Source organism: Pristiophorus japonicus, unplaced genomic scaffold (genome assembly GCF_044704955.1).
Source record: "Pristiophorus japonicus isolate sPriJap1 unplaced genomic scaffold, sPriJap1.hap1 HAP1_SCAFFOLD_396, whole genome shotgun sequence".
Taxonomy (NCBI): Eukaryota; Metazoa; Chordata; class Chondrichthyes; family Pristiophoridae; genus Pristiophorus; species Pristiophorus japonicus.
In genome coordinates, this window is record NW_027253827.1 from 222,729 (window position 1) to 239,133 (window position 16,405).

At 50.6% G+C, this 16,405-nt stretch overlaps 1 protein-coding gene and 1 pseudogene across 1 annotated transcript in view; one reads left to right on the plus strand and one right to left on the minus strand.

The window, feature by feature from the left end:
• Positions 1–16,405, minus strand: part of LOC139250592 (zinc finger protein 729-like) — a 539,046-nt pseudogene that overhangs the window by 220,551 nt on the left and 302,090 nt on the right.
• Positions 1–16,405, plus strand: part of LOC139250594 (NACHT, LRR and PYD domains-containing protein 12-like) — a 112,640-nt gene that overhangs the window by 19,485 nt on the left and 76,750 nt on the right. Inside the window, exons 4-5 of the mRNA XM_070872993.1 lie at positions 7,191–8,804; positions 10,525–10,608. Of these exons, the coding sequence (XP_070729094.1) occupies positions 7,208–8,804; positions 10,525–10,608 (1,681 nt within the window). The 5' untranslated portion in view covers positions 7,191–7,207. The remainder of the gene's footprint in view (positions 1–7,190; positions 8,805–10,524; positions 10,609–16,405) is intronic.

The window sequence follows — 16,405 nt, forward strand, 5'->3', positions numbered from 1 at the left end:
TCCGGGATATAAACCCCAGGGAATGGACTGAACTGGGTCACAACACATGGTCCGGGATATAAACCCCGGGGAATGGACTGAACCGTGGCACAATACATGGTCCGGGATATAAACCCCGGGGAATGGACTGAACCGGGTCACAATACCGGGGACAGTCCGGGATATAAACCCCAGGGAATGGACTGAATCGGGTCACAATACAGGGGACAGTCCGGGATATAAACCCCAGGGAATGGACTGAATCGGGTCACAATACAGGGGACAGTCCGGGATATAAACCCCAGGGAATGGACTGAACCGGGTCACAACACATGGTCCGGGATATAAATCCCAGGGAATGGACTGACTCGGGTCACAATACAGAGGACAGTCCGGGATATAAACCCCGGGGAATGGACTGAACCGGGTCACAATACCGGGGACAGTCCGGGATATAAACCCCGGGGAATGGACTGACTCGGGTCACAATACCGGGGACAGTCCGGGATATAAACCCCGGGGAATGGACTGAACCGGGTCACAATACCGGGGACAGTCCGGGATCTCAACATTAGGGAATGGACTTAACCGGGTCACAATACCGGGGACAGTCCGGGATATAAACCCCGGGGAATGGACTGAACCGGGTCACAATACATGGTCCGGGATATAAACCCCGGGGAATGGACTGACTCGGGTCACAATACAGGGGACAGTCCGGGATATAAACCCCGGGGAATGGACTGAACCGGGTCACAACACATGGTCCGGGATATAAACCCCGGGGAATGGACTGACTCGGGTCACAATACAGGGGACAGTCCGGGATATAAACCCCGGGGAATGGACTGACTCGGGTCACAATACCGGGGACAGTCCGGGATATAAACCCCAGGGAATGGACTGAACCGGGTCACAACACATGGTCCGGGATAGAAACCCCGGGGAAAGGACTGACTCGGGTCACAATACAGAGGACAGTCCGGGTAATAAACCCCGGGGAATGGACTGAACCGGGTCACAATACCGGGGACAGTCCGGGATATAAACCCCGGGGAATGGACTGAACCGGGTCACAATACCGGGGACAGTCCGGGATATAAACCCCGGGGAATGGACTGAACCGGGTCACAATACATGGTCCGGGATATAAACCCCGGGGAATGGACGGAACCGGGTCACAACACATGGTCCGGGATATAAACCCCGGGGAATGGACTGAACCGGGTCACAATACATGGTCCGGGATATAAACCCCGGGGAATGGACTGAACCGGGTCACAATACAGGGGACAGTCCGGGATATAAACCCCGGGGAATGGACTGAACTGGGTCACAATACCGGGGACAGTCCGGGATATAAACCCCAGGGAATGGACTGAACCGGGTCACAACACATGGTCCGGGATATAAACCCCGGGGAATGGACTGAACCGGGTCACAATACAGGGGACAGTCCGGGATATAAACCCCGGGGAATGGACTGAACCGGGTCACAATACCGGGGACAGTCCGGCATATAAACCCCAGGGAATGGTCTGACCCGGGTCACAACACATGGTCCGGGATATAAACCCCGGGGAATGGACTGACTCGGGTCACAATACATGGTCCGGGTTATAAACCCCGGGGAATGGACTGAACCGGGTCACAACACATGGTCCGGGATATAAACCCCGGGGAATGGACTGAACCGGGTCACAACACATGGTCCGGCATATAAACCCCAGGGAATGGACTGAACCGGGTCACAACACATGGTCCGGGATATAAACCCCGGGGAATGGACTGACTCGGGTCACAATACAGGGGACAGTCCGGGATATAAACCCCGGGCAATGGACTGAACCGGGGCACAATACATGGTCCGGGATATAAACCCCGGGGAATGGACAGAACCGGGTCACAATACAGGGGACAGTCCGGGATATAAACCCCGGGGAATGGACTGAACCGGGTCACAATACAGGGGACAGTCCGGGATATAAACCCCAGGGAATGGACTGAACCGGGTCACAATACAGGGGACAGTCCGGGATATAAACCCCGGGGAATGGACTGAACTGGGTCACAACACATGGTCCGGGATATAAACCCCGGGGAATGGACTGAACCGTGGCACAATACATGGTCCGGGATATAAACCCCGGGGAATGGACTGAACCGGGTCACAATACCGGGGACAGTCCGGGATATAAACCCCAGGGAATGGACTGAATCGGGTCACAATACAGGGGACAGTCCGGGATATAAACCCCAGGGAATGGACTGAATCGGGTCACAATACCGGGGACAGTCCGGGATATAAACCCCAGGGAATGGACTGAACCGGGTCACAACACATGGTCCGGGTTATAAACCCCGGGGAATGGACTGAACCGGATCACAATACCGGGGACAATCCGGGATATAAACCCCGGGGAATGGACTGAACCGGGTCACAATACCGGGGACAGTCCGGGATATAAACCCCGGGGAATGGACTGAACCGGGTCACAATACATGGTCCGGGATATAAACCTCGGGGAATGGACTGAACCGGGTCACAACACATGGTCCGGCATATGAACCCCAGGGAATGGACTGACCCGGGTCACAACACATGGTCCGGGATATAAACCCCGGGGAATGGACTGACTCGGGTCACAATACATGGTCCGGGATATAAACCTCGGGGAATGGACTGAACCGGGTCACAACACATGGTCCGGCATATAAACCCCAGGGAATGGTCTGACCCGGGTCACAACACATGGTCCGGGATATAAACCCCGGGGAATGGACTGACTCGGGTCACAATACATGGTCCGGGATATAAACCCCGGGGAATGGACTGAACCGGGTCACAACACATGGTCCGGGATATAAACCCCGGGGAATGGACTGAACCGGGTCACAACACATGGTCCGGCATATAAACCCCAGGGAATGGACTGACCCGGGTCACAACACATGGTCCGGGATATAAACCCCGGGGAATGGACTGAACCGGGTCACAATACATGGTCCGGGGTATAAACCCCAGGGAATGGACTGAACCGGGTCACAACACATGGTCCGGGATATAAACCCCGGGGAATGGACTGACTCGGGTCACAATACAGGGGACAGTCCGGGATATAAACCCCGGGCAATGGACTGAACCGGGGCACAATACATGGTCCGGGATATAAACCCCGGGGAATGGACAGAACCGGGTCACAATACAGGGAACAGTCCGGGATATAAACCCCGGGGAATGGACTGAACCGGGTCACAATACAGGGGACAGTCCGGGATATAAACCCCAGGGAATGGACTGAACCGGGTCACAATACAGGGGACAGTCCGGGATATAAACCCCGGGGAATGGACTGAACTGGGTCACAACACATGGTCCGGGATATAAACCCCGGGGAATGGACTGAACCGTGGCACAATACATGGTCCGGGATATAAACCCCGGGGAATGGACTGAACCGGGTCACAATACCGGGGACAGTCCGGGATATAAACCCCAGGGAATGGACTGAATCGGGTCACAATACAGGGGACAGTCCGGGATATAAACCCCAGGGAATGGACTGAATCGGGTCACAATACAGGGGACAGTCCGGGATATAAACCCCAGGGAATGGACTGAACCGGGTCACAACACATGGTCCGGGATATAAACCCCGGGGAATGGACTGACTCGGGTCACAATACAGAGGACAGTCCGGGATATAAACCCCGGGGAATGGACTGAACCGGGTCACAATACCGGGGACAGTCCGGGATATAAACCCCGGGGAATGGACTGAACCGGGTCACAATACCGGGGACAGTCCTGGATCTCAACATCAGGTATTGGACTTAACCGGGTCACAATACCGGGGACAGTCCGGGATATAAACCCCGGGGAATGGACTGAACCGGGTCACAACACATGGTCCGGGATATAAACCCCGGGGAATGGACTGACTCGGGTCACAATACAGGGGACAGTCCGGGATATAAACCCCGGGGAATGGACTGACTCGGGTCACAATACCGGGGACAGTCCGGGATATAAACCCCAGGGAATGGACTGAACCGGGTCACAACACATGGTCCGGGATATAAACCCCGGGGAATGGACTGACTCGGGTCACAATACAGAGGACAGTCCGGGATATAAACCCCGGGGAATGGACTGAACCGGGTCACAATACCGGGGACAGTCCGGGATATAAACCCCGGGGAATGGACTGAACCGGGTCACAATACCGGGGACAGTCCGGGATATAAACCCCGGGGAATGGACTGAACCGGGTCACAATACCGGGGACAGTCCGGGATATAAACCCCGGGGAATGGACTGAACCGGGTCACAATACCGGGGACAGTCCGGGATATAAACCCCGGGGAATGGACTGAACCGGGTCACAATACATGGTCCGGGATATAAACCCCGGGGAATGGACGGAACCGGGTCACAACACATGGTCCGGGATATAAACCCCGGGGAATGGACTGAACCGGGTCACAATACATGGTCCGGGATATAAACCCCGGGGAATGGACTGAACCGGGTCACAATACAGGGGACAGTCCGGGATATAAACCCCGGGGAATGGACTGAACTGGGTCACAATACCGGGGACAGTCCGGGATATAAACCCCAGGGAATGGACTGAACCGGGTCACAACACATGGTCGGGATATAAACCCCAGGGAATGGACTGAACCGGGTCACAATTCCGGGGACAGTCCGGGATATAAACCCCAGGGAATGGACTGAACCGGGTCACAACACATGGTCCGGGATATAAACCCCGGGGAATGGACTGAACCGGGTCACAATACAGGGGACAGTCCGGGATATAAACCCCGGGGAATGGACTGAACCGGGTCACAATACCGGGGACAGTCCGGGATATAAACCCCGGGGAATGGACTGACTCGGGTCACAATACCGGGGACAGTCCGGGATATAAACCCCAGGGAATGGACTGAACCGGGTCACAACACATGGTCCGGGATATAAACCCCGGGGAATGGACTGACTCGGGTCACAATACATGGTCCGGGATATAAACTCCGGGGAATGGACTGAACCGGGTCACAATACATGGTCCGGGATATAAACCCCGGGGAATGGACTGAACGGGGTCACAATACATGGTCCGGGATATAAACCCCGGGGAATGGACTGAACCGGGTCACAATTCCGGGGACAGTCCGGGATATAAACTCCAGGGAATGGACTGAACCAGGTCACAATACAGGGGATAGTCCGGGATATAAACCCCGGGGAATGGACTGAACCGGGGCACAATACATGGTCCGGGATATAAACCCCGGGGAATGGACTGAACCGGGTCACAATACAGGGGACAGTCCGGGATATAAACCCCGGGGAATGGACTGAACCGGGTCACAATACATGGTCCGGGATATAAACCCCGGGGAATGGACTGAACCGGGTCACAATACATGGTCCGGGATATAAACCCCGGGGAATGGACTGAACCGGGTCACAATACAGGGGACAGTCCGGGATATAAACCCCGGGGAATGGACTGAACCGGGTCACAATACCGGGGACAGTCCGGGATATAAACCCCAGGGAATGGACTGAACCAGGTCACAATACAGGGTACAGTCCGGGATATAAACCCCAGGGAACGGACTGACTCGGGTCACAATACAGGGGACAGTCCGGGATATAAACCCCAGGGAATGGACTGGACCTGGTCACAACACATGGTCCGGGATATAAACCCCGGGGAATGGACTGAACCGGGTCACAATACAGGGTACAGTCCGGGATATAAACCCCAGGGAACGGACTGACTCGGGTCACAATACAGGGGACAGTCCGGGATATAAAACCCAGGGAATGGACTGGACCGGGTCACAATACCTGGTCCGGAATATAAACCCCGGGGAATGGACTGAACCGGGTCACAACACATGGTCCGGGATATAAACCCCGGGGAATGGACTGAACCGGGTCACAATACAGGGGACAGTCCGGGATATAAACCCCGGGGAATGGACTGAACCGTGTCACAACACATGGTCCGGAATATAAACCCCGGGGAATGGACTGAACCGGGTCACAACACATGGTCCGGGATATAAACCCCGGGGAATGGACTGAACCGGGTCACAATACAGGGGACAGTCCGGGATATAAACCCCGGGGAATGGACTGAACCGTGTCACAACACATGGTCCGGAATATAAACCCCGGGGAATGGACTGAACCGGGTCACAACACATGGTCCGGGATAAACGGGTCTTTTTCAGATTGACAGTCTGTAACTAGTGTGGTGCCACAACAGTCTTGGGCCTCAGCGATTTACAGTCAATATGAACGATTTAGATAAAAGGGCCGTGTGCAATGTATCCAGGTTTGCTGACGTTACAAAGCCAGCTGTAAAAATAAGGTGTGATGAGGACACAAAGAGCCAGCAAAGGGATATAGACAGGTTAACTGTGTGGGCAATGAAGTGGCAGATGGAATATAATGTGGGGAAGTGTGAAGTTAGTCACTTTGGTCGGAAGAATAGAAAAACAATATTTTTTAAATGAAGAGAAACTATTACATATTGGTGTTCAGGGAGACTTAAGTGTCCCAATACAGTTAGCATACAGGTACAGCAAGCAATTAAGGCAAATTGCACGTTGCCTTTATCGCAAGGGGTTTGGAGTATAAGGCAATATTGCTTCACCTATAAAGGGCTCTGGTGCGACCACACCTGGTGTACTGTGCACTGATTTGCTCTCCTTATTTAAGTAATGTATATTGCCTCAGAGGAGCTGCAACCAAGCTTCGCGATATTGATTCCTGATGAGACGGTTGTGCTTTGGTGGGTGTAATATATAAGACTCCACTCCGTGGACTACTGTGGCATTGCAGCCAGTGCTGTTTACAACAATATACAGTTCCCGTCACCTGACAGGGCTTCCTGAAGTTATCAGCCACCTTAAAGCCTGTGTGTTTGTGACGTCCCACTGAAAACATAACGGGGAGATTGAGTAGATTGGTCAGTGCAGTTCTGGAGTTTGTACTCGTACCCTGATCCACCCGCGTAACCCGCACTCGTCCTGATTAACAATCAGCGGAAATATATTTCGCCGTTCTCGAATCTATAAATCAAGGGCCTCCTCTCTCAATAGTAACTGTGGAATCATTTTGAATCCACATGTTTATCTTCTACTCTAATAAACTCCATTGTAACCTGGAATTAAATGTTTTGCAGATTACCATTTGACTGCGATGGGGCAATCATCAAGTAAGCGCAGCAGTTCAACTCAACTGAGTCAGATTCAAGGCCCTGCTCCCGGGGAAAGTGACAAGGCCACAGGAATCACTCCACGTGAACACAGTCATCAAGGTCCTGCTCCCAGGGAAAGTGACAAGGCCACAGGAATCACTCCACGTGAACACAGTCATATTCATGGTCCTGCTCCCGGGGAAGGTGACAAGGCAACAGGAACCGGTCCACGTGAACACAGTCATCATGGTCCTGCTCCCGGGGAAAGTGACAAGGCCACAGGAATTACTCCACGTGAACACAGTCAGATTCATGGTCCTGCTCCCGGGGTAAGTGACAAGGCAACAGGAACCGGTCCACGTGAACACAGTCAGATTCATGGTCTTGCTCCTGGGGTAAGTGACAAGGCAACAGGAACCGGTCCACGTGAACACAGTCATCATGGTCCTGCTCCCAGGGAAGGTAACAAGGCCACAGGAATCACCCCACGTGAACACAGTCAGATTCATGGTCCTGCTCCCAGGGAAGGTAACAAAGCCACAGGAATCACTCCACGTGAACACAGTCAGATTCATGGTCCTGCTCCCAGGGAAGGTAACAAAGCCACAGGAATCACCCCACGTGAACACAGTCAGATTCATGGTCCTGCTCCCAGGGAAGGTAACAAAGCCACAGGAATCACCCCACGTGAACACAGTCAGATTCATGGTCCTGCTCCCAGGGAAGGTAACAAAGCCACAGGAATCACCCCACGTGAACACAGTCAGATTCATGGTCCTGCTCCCAGGGAAGGTAACAAAGCCACAGGAATCACTGCACGTGAACACAGTCAGATTCATGGTCCTGCTCCCAGGGAAGGTAACAAAGCCACAGGAATCACTCCACGTGAACACAGTCAGATTCATGGTCCTGCTCCTGGGGTAAGTGACAAGGCAACAGGAACCGGTCCACGTGAACACAGTCATCATGGTCCTGCTCCCAGGGAAGGTAACAAAGCCACAGGAATCACCCCACGTGAACACAGTCGGATTCATGGTCCTGCTCCCAGGGAAGGTAACAAAGCCACAGGAATCACTCCACGTGAACACAGTCAGATTCAAGGTCCTGCTCCCAGGGAAAGTGACAAGGCAACAGGAACCGGTCCACGTGAACACAGTCAGATTCAAGGTCCTGCTCCCGGGGAAAGTGACAAGGCAACAGGAACCGGTCCACGTGAACACAGTCAGATTCAAGGTCCTGCTCCCAGGGAAAGTGACAAGGCAACAGGAACCGGTCCACGTGAACACAGTCAGATTCAAGGTCCTGCTCCCAGGGAAAGTGACAAGGCAACAGGAACCGGTCCACGTGAACACAGTCAGATTCAAGGTCCTGCTCCCGGGGAAAGTGACAAGGCAACAGGAACCGGTCCACGTGAACACAGTCAGATTCAAGGTCCTGCTCCCAGGGAAAGTGACAAGGCAACAGGAACCGGTCCACGTGAACACAGTCAGATTCAAGGTCCTGCTCCCAGGGAAAGTGACAAGGCAACAGGAACCGGTCCACGTGAACACAGTCATCAAGGTCCCGCTCCCGGGGAAGGTGACAAGGCAACAGGAACTGGTACTTATAATTCCTAAGGTTTTCTGTTGCCATGGTATAATTAATTGCTTTATATTGATGAGGCCTGTTTCAATTCCCTTTTATAATGGAGAATATTGTTTCTAAGTTGTTTAGTCCTCGCAGCGCTGGGGTTGCTGTAGTGAACATCGCAAAAGCCACCTGCCGTTCTCCATTGTTTCTCAAAGGCAGTGAGAATTCTTTCCAGTCCATCTGTCTAAGGATGAGCAAAACCATGGCGATACGCCAGCCATTAATGAATTAAAAGCCTTATTTATAATGCACACTTTCTGCAAGTGTCACACATACTGCTGCCCTCGTCCCTTGTCACACTCACTCCCTGTTACACATCACACTTCACCATGCAGACATTAAACAGGTAGTGTAACTTCTCACTCCCCGTTACTGGGTTTTGGTCTGCGGCGCGATCTCCCCTCGCCCCCTCCTATTTCTCATCTACATGCTGGCCACTTGCCGACATTATCCAGAGATAACTCAGCTTTTATATGGACGCTGACAGCACTGTGCTCTTCCTCTCGACCACCTCTCGAACCCTCCACTGCTTGTGGTTTCTCAGGCTGCTTGTCTCACAGCCAGTTTGTGATGACCTACATCTTTCTACAATTACACATTGGGAAGTCCGACAGCATGGTTTTAGGGCCCCGCCGCGAATTCTGTTCCCTGGCCAGCGATTCCATCTCCGTCCCAGCCAATATCGGATTGTTCACAACCTCAGTGCTCTATATGTCCCCAAGCTCAGCTTGTGACCCGGTCACCTCTCCCACCTCTAACATCACCCATCATTATCGCAGCTCGAACCCATGTGCTGCTGAAAACCTCACCCGTGATTTTATCCTGTCGGCTCGATGTTTCAGTGCTCTCTGGGTCGAGTTTGCTCCTTTCACCCACCGTGAACTGAAATATATCGAATACCCTGCTCTCACTGATCACTCCTGTGCCTGTGAACCTACATTGGCTCTCTGTCTCCCAGCACATCCCACTTAAAGCTCTCATCCAAATCTGAACACCTTCATGTTCTTGGCCCTCTCTGTCTCTGTAACATCCTCCAGTCCTACAATCCCCCAACACCAAGATCTCACTGTTGCTCCGGTTCTGGACGGTTGTGCATTTCCCCCTCTCCTCACCCCAACCAGGTCACATCTCCATGTACACACGACAAATTCACTGGCCAAGGACACCAGGGAATCACACACAGCTGTATATTTTGTATGTGTATAGATATATTCATCAAATACCATAATTTAGTATCAAAAGTCGGCCAATACACACCAATCTGTGAATAAAAACACTACAATCCTGCCAGACTCCAAAACCGAGTGAAGGGTCATTTAACACATCAATGATCAGCCTCTCCATATTTCCCTGCAGAATATTCTCCACCTCAGGGATAGGGTGGTTTGGGCCTGGATTGTGAGTAAATCTCACCAATGGGCACTCCCACTGCACAGTCTCGGCTGGCGGGAGCCTGCCTGTGGGGAGCTGTGTTGTGGCGATCAGTGGGATTCACTGGATCTCACTGGGCAGCTGTCTGTGTCATACCTGATGTGGAGAGTTGATCGTAACACTCAGGAAATGCTGGATCCCAGAGCTAACAGCTACTGATGGGGGGTGGGTGGACTGGGTATCATGTTTACAAGGCAATATTCTCCATAATAGTCGAATATTTCCCTCTAACCCTTCCATTAATATTATATTATTACAGTGCATCAGAATCTGGGATCGCCTGTCACCACCATGGCTGAAGGTTCAAACAGTTCAGAAGTTACAAAAAGAATAATGAGCAAAGGTAGGATCAGACACATCATTGAAATAAAATTTCTGTCCTGACAAAGGGTCCAGATCTCAAACAAGAACTTGGACTTTCACAGGAAGAGGAGGCAGGACAGGGGCTCAGTAGAATGAAGGAAGTGAGTGAACATCCAGAGGGGCACCTCAGTCACAGGGAGCCCCCGAGTACTGGGTCTGTCCAATAGATACCTGGTATTGGGGAGTGTGAGGTGGGTAGTGACAGTGAGGCGGGGGAACTGAGTACTGGGTCTGCCCAATAGATACCTGGTATTGGGGAGTGTAAGGTGGGTAGTGACAGTGAGGTGGGGGAACTGAGTACTGGGTCTGCCCAACAGATACCTGGTATTGGGGAGTGTAAGGTGGGTAGAGATAGTGAGGTGGGGGAACTGACTACTGGAACTGTCCAATAGATACCTAGTATTGGGGAGTGTAAGGTAGATAGAGACAGTGACTCAGAGGAGGGCCTTCCTGAGCAACAGTGTGACACCAGGGAGCAGGAGGTCACCCCAAGTGGGGCGGGGTGAGAGGCTGATGGGGCACAGGAATAGGGGAGTGATAGTTCTGGGATTGTTGTTGCCAAATTAAGTTGAACTAGGGGTTAAGTCATGGCAGAAGAACTCAGACACGTGTTATGCTCCTTCTGTGCTACATGGGAAGTCAGGGATGCTTCCGGTGTCCCTGACGACTACGTGTGCGGTAAGTGCATCCGCCTCCAGCTCCTGACGGACCGCATTGCGGCACTGGAGCTGCGGGTGGATTTATTCTGGAGCATCCACGATGCTGAGAATGACGTGAATAGCACATTTAGTGAGTTGGTCTTACCGCAGGTAAAGGGTACACAGCCAGATAGGGAATGGATGACCAACAGGAAGAGCAGTGCTAGGAAGGTAGTGCAGGGGACCCCTGCGGTCATCCCCCTGCAAAACAGATACACCGCTTTGAGTACTGTCGAGGGGGATGACTCATCAGGGGAGGGCAGCAGCAGCCAAGTTCATGGCACCGTGGGTGGCTCTGCTACACAGGAGGGCAGGAAAAAGAGTGGGAGAGCGATAGTGATAGGGGATTCAATTGTAAGAGAAATACATAGACGTTTCTGCAGCCGCAATCGAGACTCCAGGATGGTATGTTGCCTCCCTGGTGCAAGGGTCAAGGATGTCTCGGAGCAGGTGCAGGACATTCTGAAAAGGGAGGGTGAACAGCCAGTTGTCATGGTGCATATAGGTACCAACGACAGGTACCAAAAGGGATGAGGTCCTACAAGACGAATTTAGGGAGCTAGGAGCTAAATTTAAAAAGTCGGACCTCAAAGTAGTAATCTCAGGATTGTTACCAGTGCCACGTGCTAGTCAGAATAGCAATCTCAGGATAGCTCAGATGAATACGTGGCTTGAGGAGTGGTGCAGAAGGGAGGGATTCAAATCCTAGGACATTGGAACCGGTTCTGGGGGAGGTGGGACCAGTACAAACCAGACGGTCTGCACCTGGGCAGGACTGGAACCAGTGTCCTAGGGGGAATGTTTGCTCGTGTTGTTGGGGAGGAGTTAAACTAATATGGCAGGGGGATGGGAACCTATGCAGGGAGACAGAGGGAAGTAGAATGGGGGCAGAAGCAAAAGATAGAAAGAAGAAAAGTCGAAGTGGAGGGCAGAGAAAGCTAAGGCAAAAAGCAAAAAGGGCCACATTACAGCAAAATTCTAAAGGGACAAAGTGTGTTAGAAAGACAAGCCTGAAGGCTCTGTGCCTCAATGCGAGGAGGATTCGGAATAAGGTGCACGAATTAACTGCGCAGATAGCAGTTAACGGGTATGATGTAATTGGCATCACGGAGACATGGCTCCAGGGTGACCAAGGCTGGGAACTCAACATCCAGGGGTATTCAAAATTTAGGAAGGATAGGCAGAGAGGAAAAGGAGGCGGGGTGGCATTGCTGGTTAAAGAGGAAATTAATGCAATAATAAGGAAGGACATTAGCTTGGATAATGTGGAATTGGTATGGGTGGAGCTGCGGAATACCAAGGGGCAGAAAACGCTAGTGGGAGTTGTGTACAGACCACCAAACAGTAGTAGTAAGGTTGGGGACAGCATCAAACAAGAAATTAGGGATGTGTGCAATGAAGGTACAGCAGTTATCATGGGTGACTTTAATCTACATACTGATTGGGCTAACCATACTGGTAGCAATGCGGTGGAGGAGGATTTCCTGGAGTGTATTAGGGATGGTTTTCTAGACCAATATGTCGAGGAACCAACCAGCGAGCTGGCCATCCTAGACTGGGTGATGTGTCATGAGAAAGGACTAATTAGCAATCTTGTTGTGCGAGACTCCTTGGGGAAGAGTGACCATAACATGGTAGAATTCTTTATTAGGATAGAGAGTGACACAGTTAATTCAGAAACGAGGGTCCTGAACTTAAGGAAAGATAACTTTGATGGTTTGAGGCGTGAATTGGCTAGATTAGACTGGCAAATGATACTTAAAGGCTTGACGGTGGATAGGCAATGGTAAACATTTAAAGATCACATGGATGAACTTCAGCAATTGTACATCCCTGTCTGGAGTAAAAATAAAACGGGGAAGGTGGCTCAACCGTAGCTAACAAGGGAAATTAAGGATAGTGTTAAATCCAAGGAAGAGGCATATAAATTGGCCAGAAAAAGCAGCAAACCTGAGGACTGGAAGAAATTTAGAATTCAGCAGAGGACGACAAAGGGTTTAATTAAGAGGGGGAAAATAAAATAGAGTACGAGAAGAAGCTTGCCGGGAACATAAAAACTGACTGCAAAAGCTTCTATAGATATGTGAAGAGAAAAGGATTAGTGAAGACAAACGTTGGTCCCTTGCAGTCAGATTCAGGTGAATTTATAATGGGGAACAAAGAAATGGCAGACCAATTGAACAAATACTTTGGTTCTGTCTTCACGAAGGAAGACACAAATAACCTTCCGGAAGTACTAGGGGACCGAAGGTCGAGTGAGAAGGAGGAACTGAAGGATATCCTTATTAGGCGGGAAATTGTGTTAGGGAAATTGATGGGATTGAAGGCCGATAAATCCCCGGGACCTGATAGTCTGCATCCCAGAGTACTTAAGGAAGTGGCCCTAGAAATAGATGCATTGTTGATCATTTTCCAACAGTCTTATCGACTCGGGATCAGTTCCTGTGAACTGGAGGGTAGCTGATGTAACACCACTTTTTAAAAAGGGAGGGAGAGAGAAAGCGGGTAATTATAGACCAGTTAGCCTGACGTCAGTGGTGGGGAAAATGTTGGAATCAATTATTAAGGATGAAATCGCAGCGCATTTGGAAAGCAGTGACAGGATCGGTCCAAGTCAGCATGGATTTATGAAGGGGAAATCATGCTTGACAAATCTTCTGGAAATTTTTGAGGATGTTACAAGTAGAGTGGACAAGGGAGAAACAGTGGATGTGGTGTATTTGGACTTTCAAAAGGCTTTTGACAAGGTCCCACACAAGAGATTGGTGTGCAAAATCAAAGCACAAGGTATTGGGGGTAATATACTGACAGAGAACTGGTTGGCAGACAGGAAGCAGAGAGACGGGATAAACGGATCCTTTTCAGAATGGCAGGCAGTGACTAGTGGAGTGTCGCAGGGTTCAGTGCTGGGACCCCAGCTCTTTACAATATACATCAATGATTTGGATGAAGGAATTGTGTGTAATATCTCCAAGTTTATGGATGACACTAAACTGGGTGGCGGTGTGAGCTGTGAAAGGGACGCTAAGAGGCTACAGGGTGACTTGGACAGGTTAGGTGAGTGGGCAAATGCATGGCAGATGCAGTATAATGTGGATAAATGTGAGGTTATCCACTTTGGGGGCAAAAACGCGAAGGCTGAATATTATCTGAATGGTGGCAGATTAGGAAAAGGGGAGGTGCAACGAGACCTGGGTGTCATGGTTCATCAGATTGAAAGTTGGCATACAGGTACAGCAGGCGGTGAAGAAGGCAAATGGTATGTTGGCCTTCATAGCTAAGGGATTTGAGTATAGGAGCAGGGAGGTCTTACTGCAGTTGTACAGGGCCTTGGTGAGGCCTCACCTGGAATATTGTGTTCAGTTTTCGTCTCCTAATCTGAGGAAGGATGTTCTTGCTATTGAGGGAGTGCAGCGAAGGTTCACCAGACTGATTCCTGGGATGGCTAGACTGACATATGAGGAGAGACTGGATCGACTGGGCCTTTGTACACTGGAGTTTAGAAGGATGAGAGGGGAATCTCATAGAAACATGCAAGATTCTGACGGGACGGGACAGGTTAGATGCGGGAAGAATGTTCCCGATGTTGGGGAAGTCCAGAACCAGTGGACACAGTCTTAGGATAAGGGGTAGGCCATTTAGGACTGAAATGAGGAGAAACTTCTTCACTCAGGGAGTTGTTAACCTGTGGAATTCCCTGCCGCAGAGAGTTATTGATGCCAGCTCATTGGATATATTCGAGGGAGTTAGATATGGTCCTTACGGTTAAGGGGATCAAGGGGTATGGAGAGAAAGCAGGAAAGGGGTACTGAGGGAATGATCAGCCATGATCTTATCCAATGGTGGTGCAGGCTCGAAGGGCCGAATGGCCTACTCCACCTATTTTCTATGTTTCTATGAGAGTCTATAGTCGAGAATAGGCAGCCCTGAGCAGGTCCCGGATGGTAAATTCCCCCCCTGGTGCCAGAGGGAAGAACGTGAAATATGTGGTACCATCTATGGGAAGGAAAGGAGAGCAGAAAATCTCCATGGTTTGAACCAGTAACCGTGACAGAAATACCTTAGTAGAGGGAATATTAAGAATTACACACTAGACACAAAATAAAGGCCTCAAGGTGGTGATCTCCGGATTGTTGTGCACTGGGCTTCTTATAAAGGGATTTATGAGGTAGGGCTGGAACAGGAGCGAAGGGTTCACGTTCTTGGGGTACTAGAGAGAGTTCAGGGAGAAGGGAAGCGAAGGGAATGGTTTTACAGAAAAGGCGGATGGAGCAGTGGGAATAGTACCAGCTGGTATGACTGGAGGGTGGGAAAATCCGGGTCTGTGACTCGGGAGTGTAATTAATACAACTTGATGGAGCGGCAACAGCAGATTAATGAAATGGTGAAAAGATATTTCCAGGAAAAATGGAGGGAGATTTTGAAGTAGTGAGAGATACAGTATCTATCTATCTTTCTATATCTCAGTATCTCCATCTATCTCTCTCGATCTCTATCTCTTTATTTGAAAGAACAAGCGAGGATGAGCAGTAACGAAGAACCGACTGAATTTTACGTGTGTGAATGTAAAAGTCATTCCCACACATTTGAAAGTTAAGAGCAAGACTGCTGGGATCCAGCATCTATGCGACGTGCCTTCGATTTTGTACAAGACTAGGAGAGAAACGCTCCTGGTTGGAACATTTCCAGCAGGCAGAGAACATTGCTGTGGATGGCTGTATTAATAGCTGGTTTGTATCGGTCCCAAAATCAGATCAGAGCGCTCAATACTGCAGCAAATGATCAGTCATGTAGGAGATGTACCAGCAAGGTGAAAGGGGAGATCGGGCGGGGTTGGTTAAAATGGTAGAAGGGGCAAGGCCAACAGATAATATAAAACGTTTATAATAAGTGACATCATAATTCACGGCAATAGGACTCGGGACGGAGGGGGAATCTGGTTATGGAAGATGACGTTTTGAGGAGAAAGCATACCTTTCCTTGAGTTTCTAAACAGGATTTTGGAAGTGTGAATATAGGTGGAATAGAGGAGGATGTGGGACCATGGTTAGAGATTATTGTCGAGAACGATTTGGGACT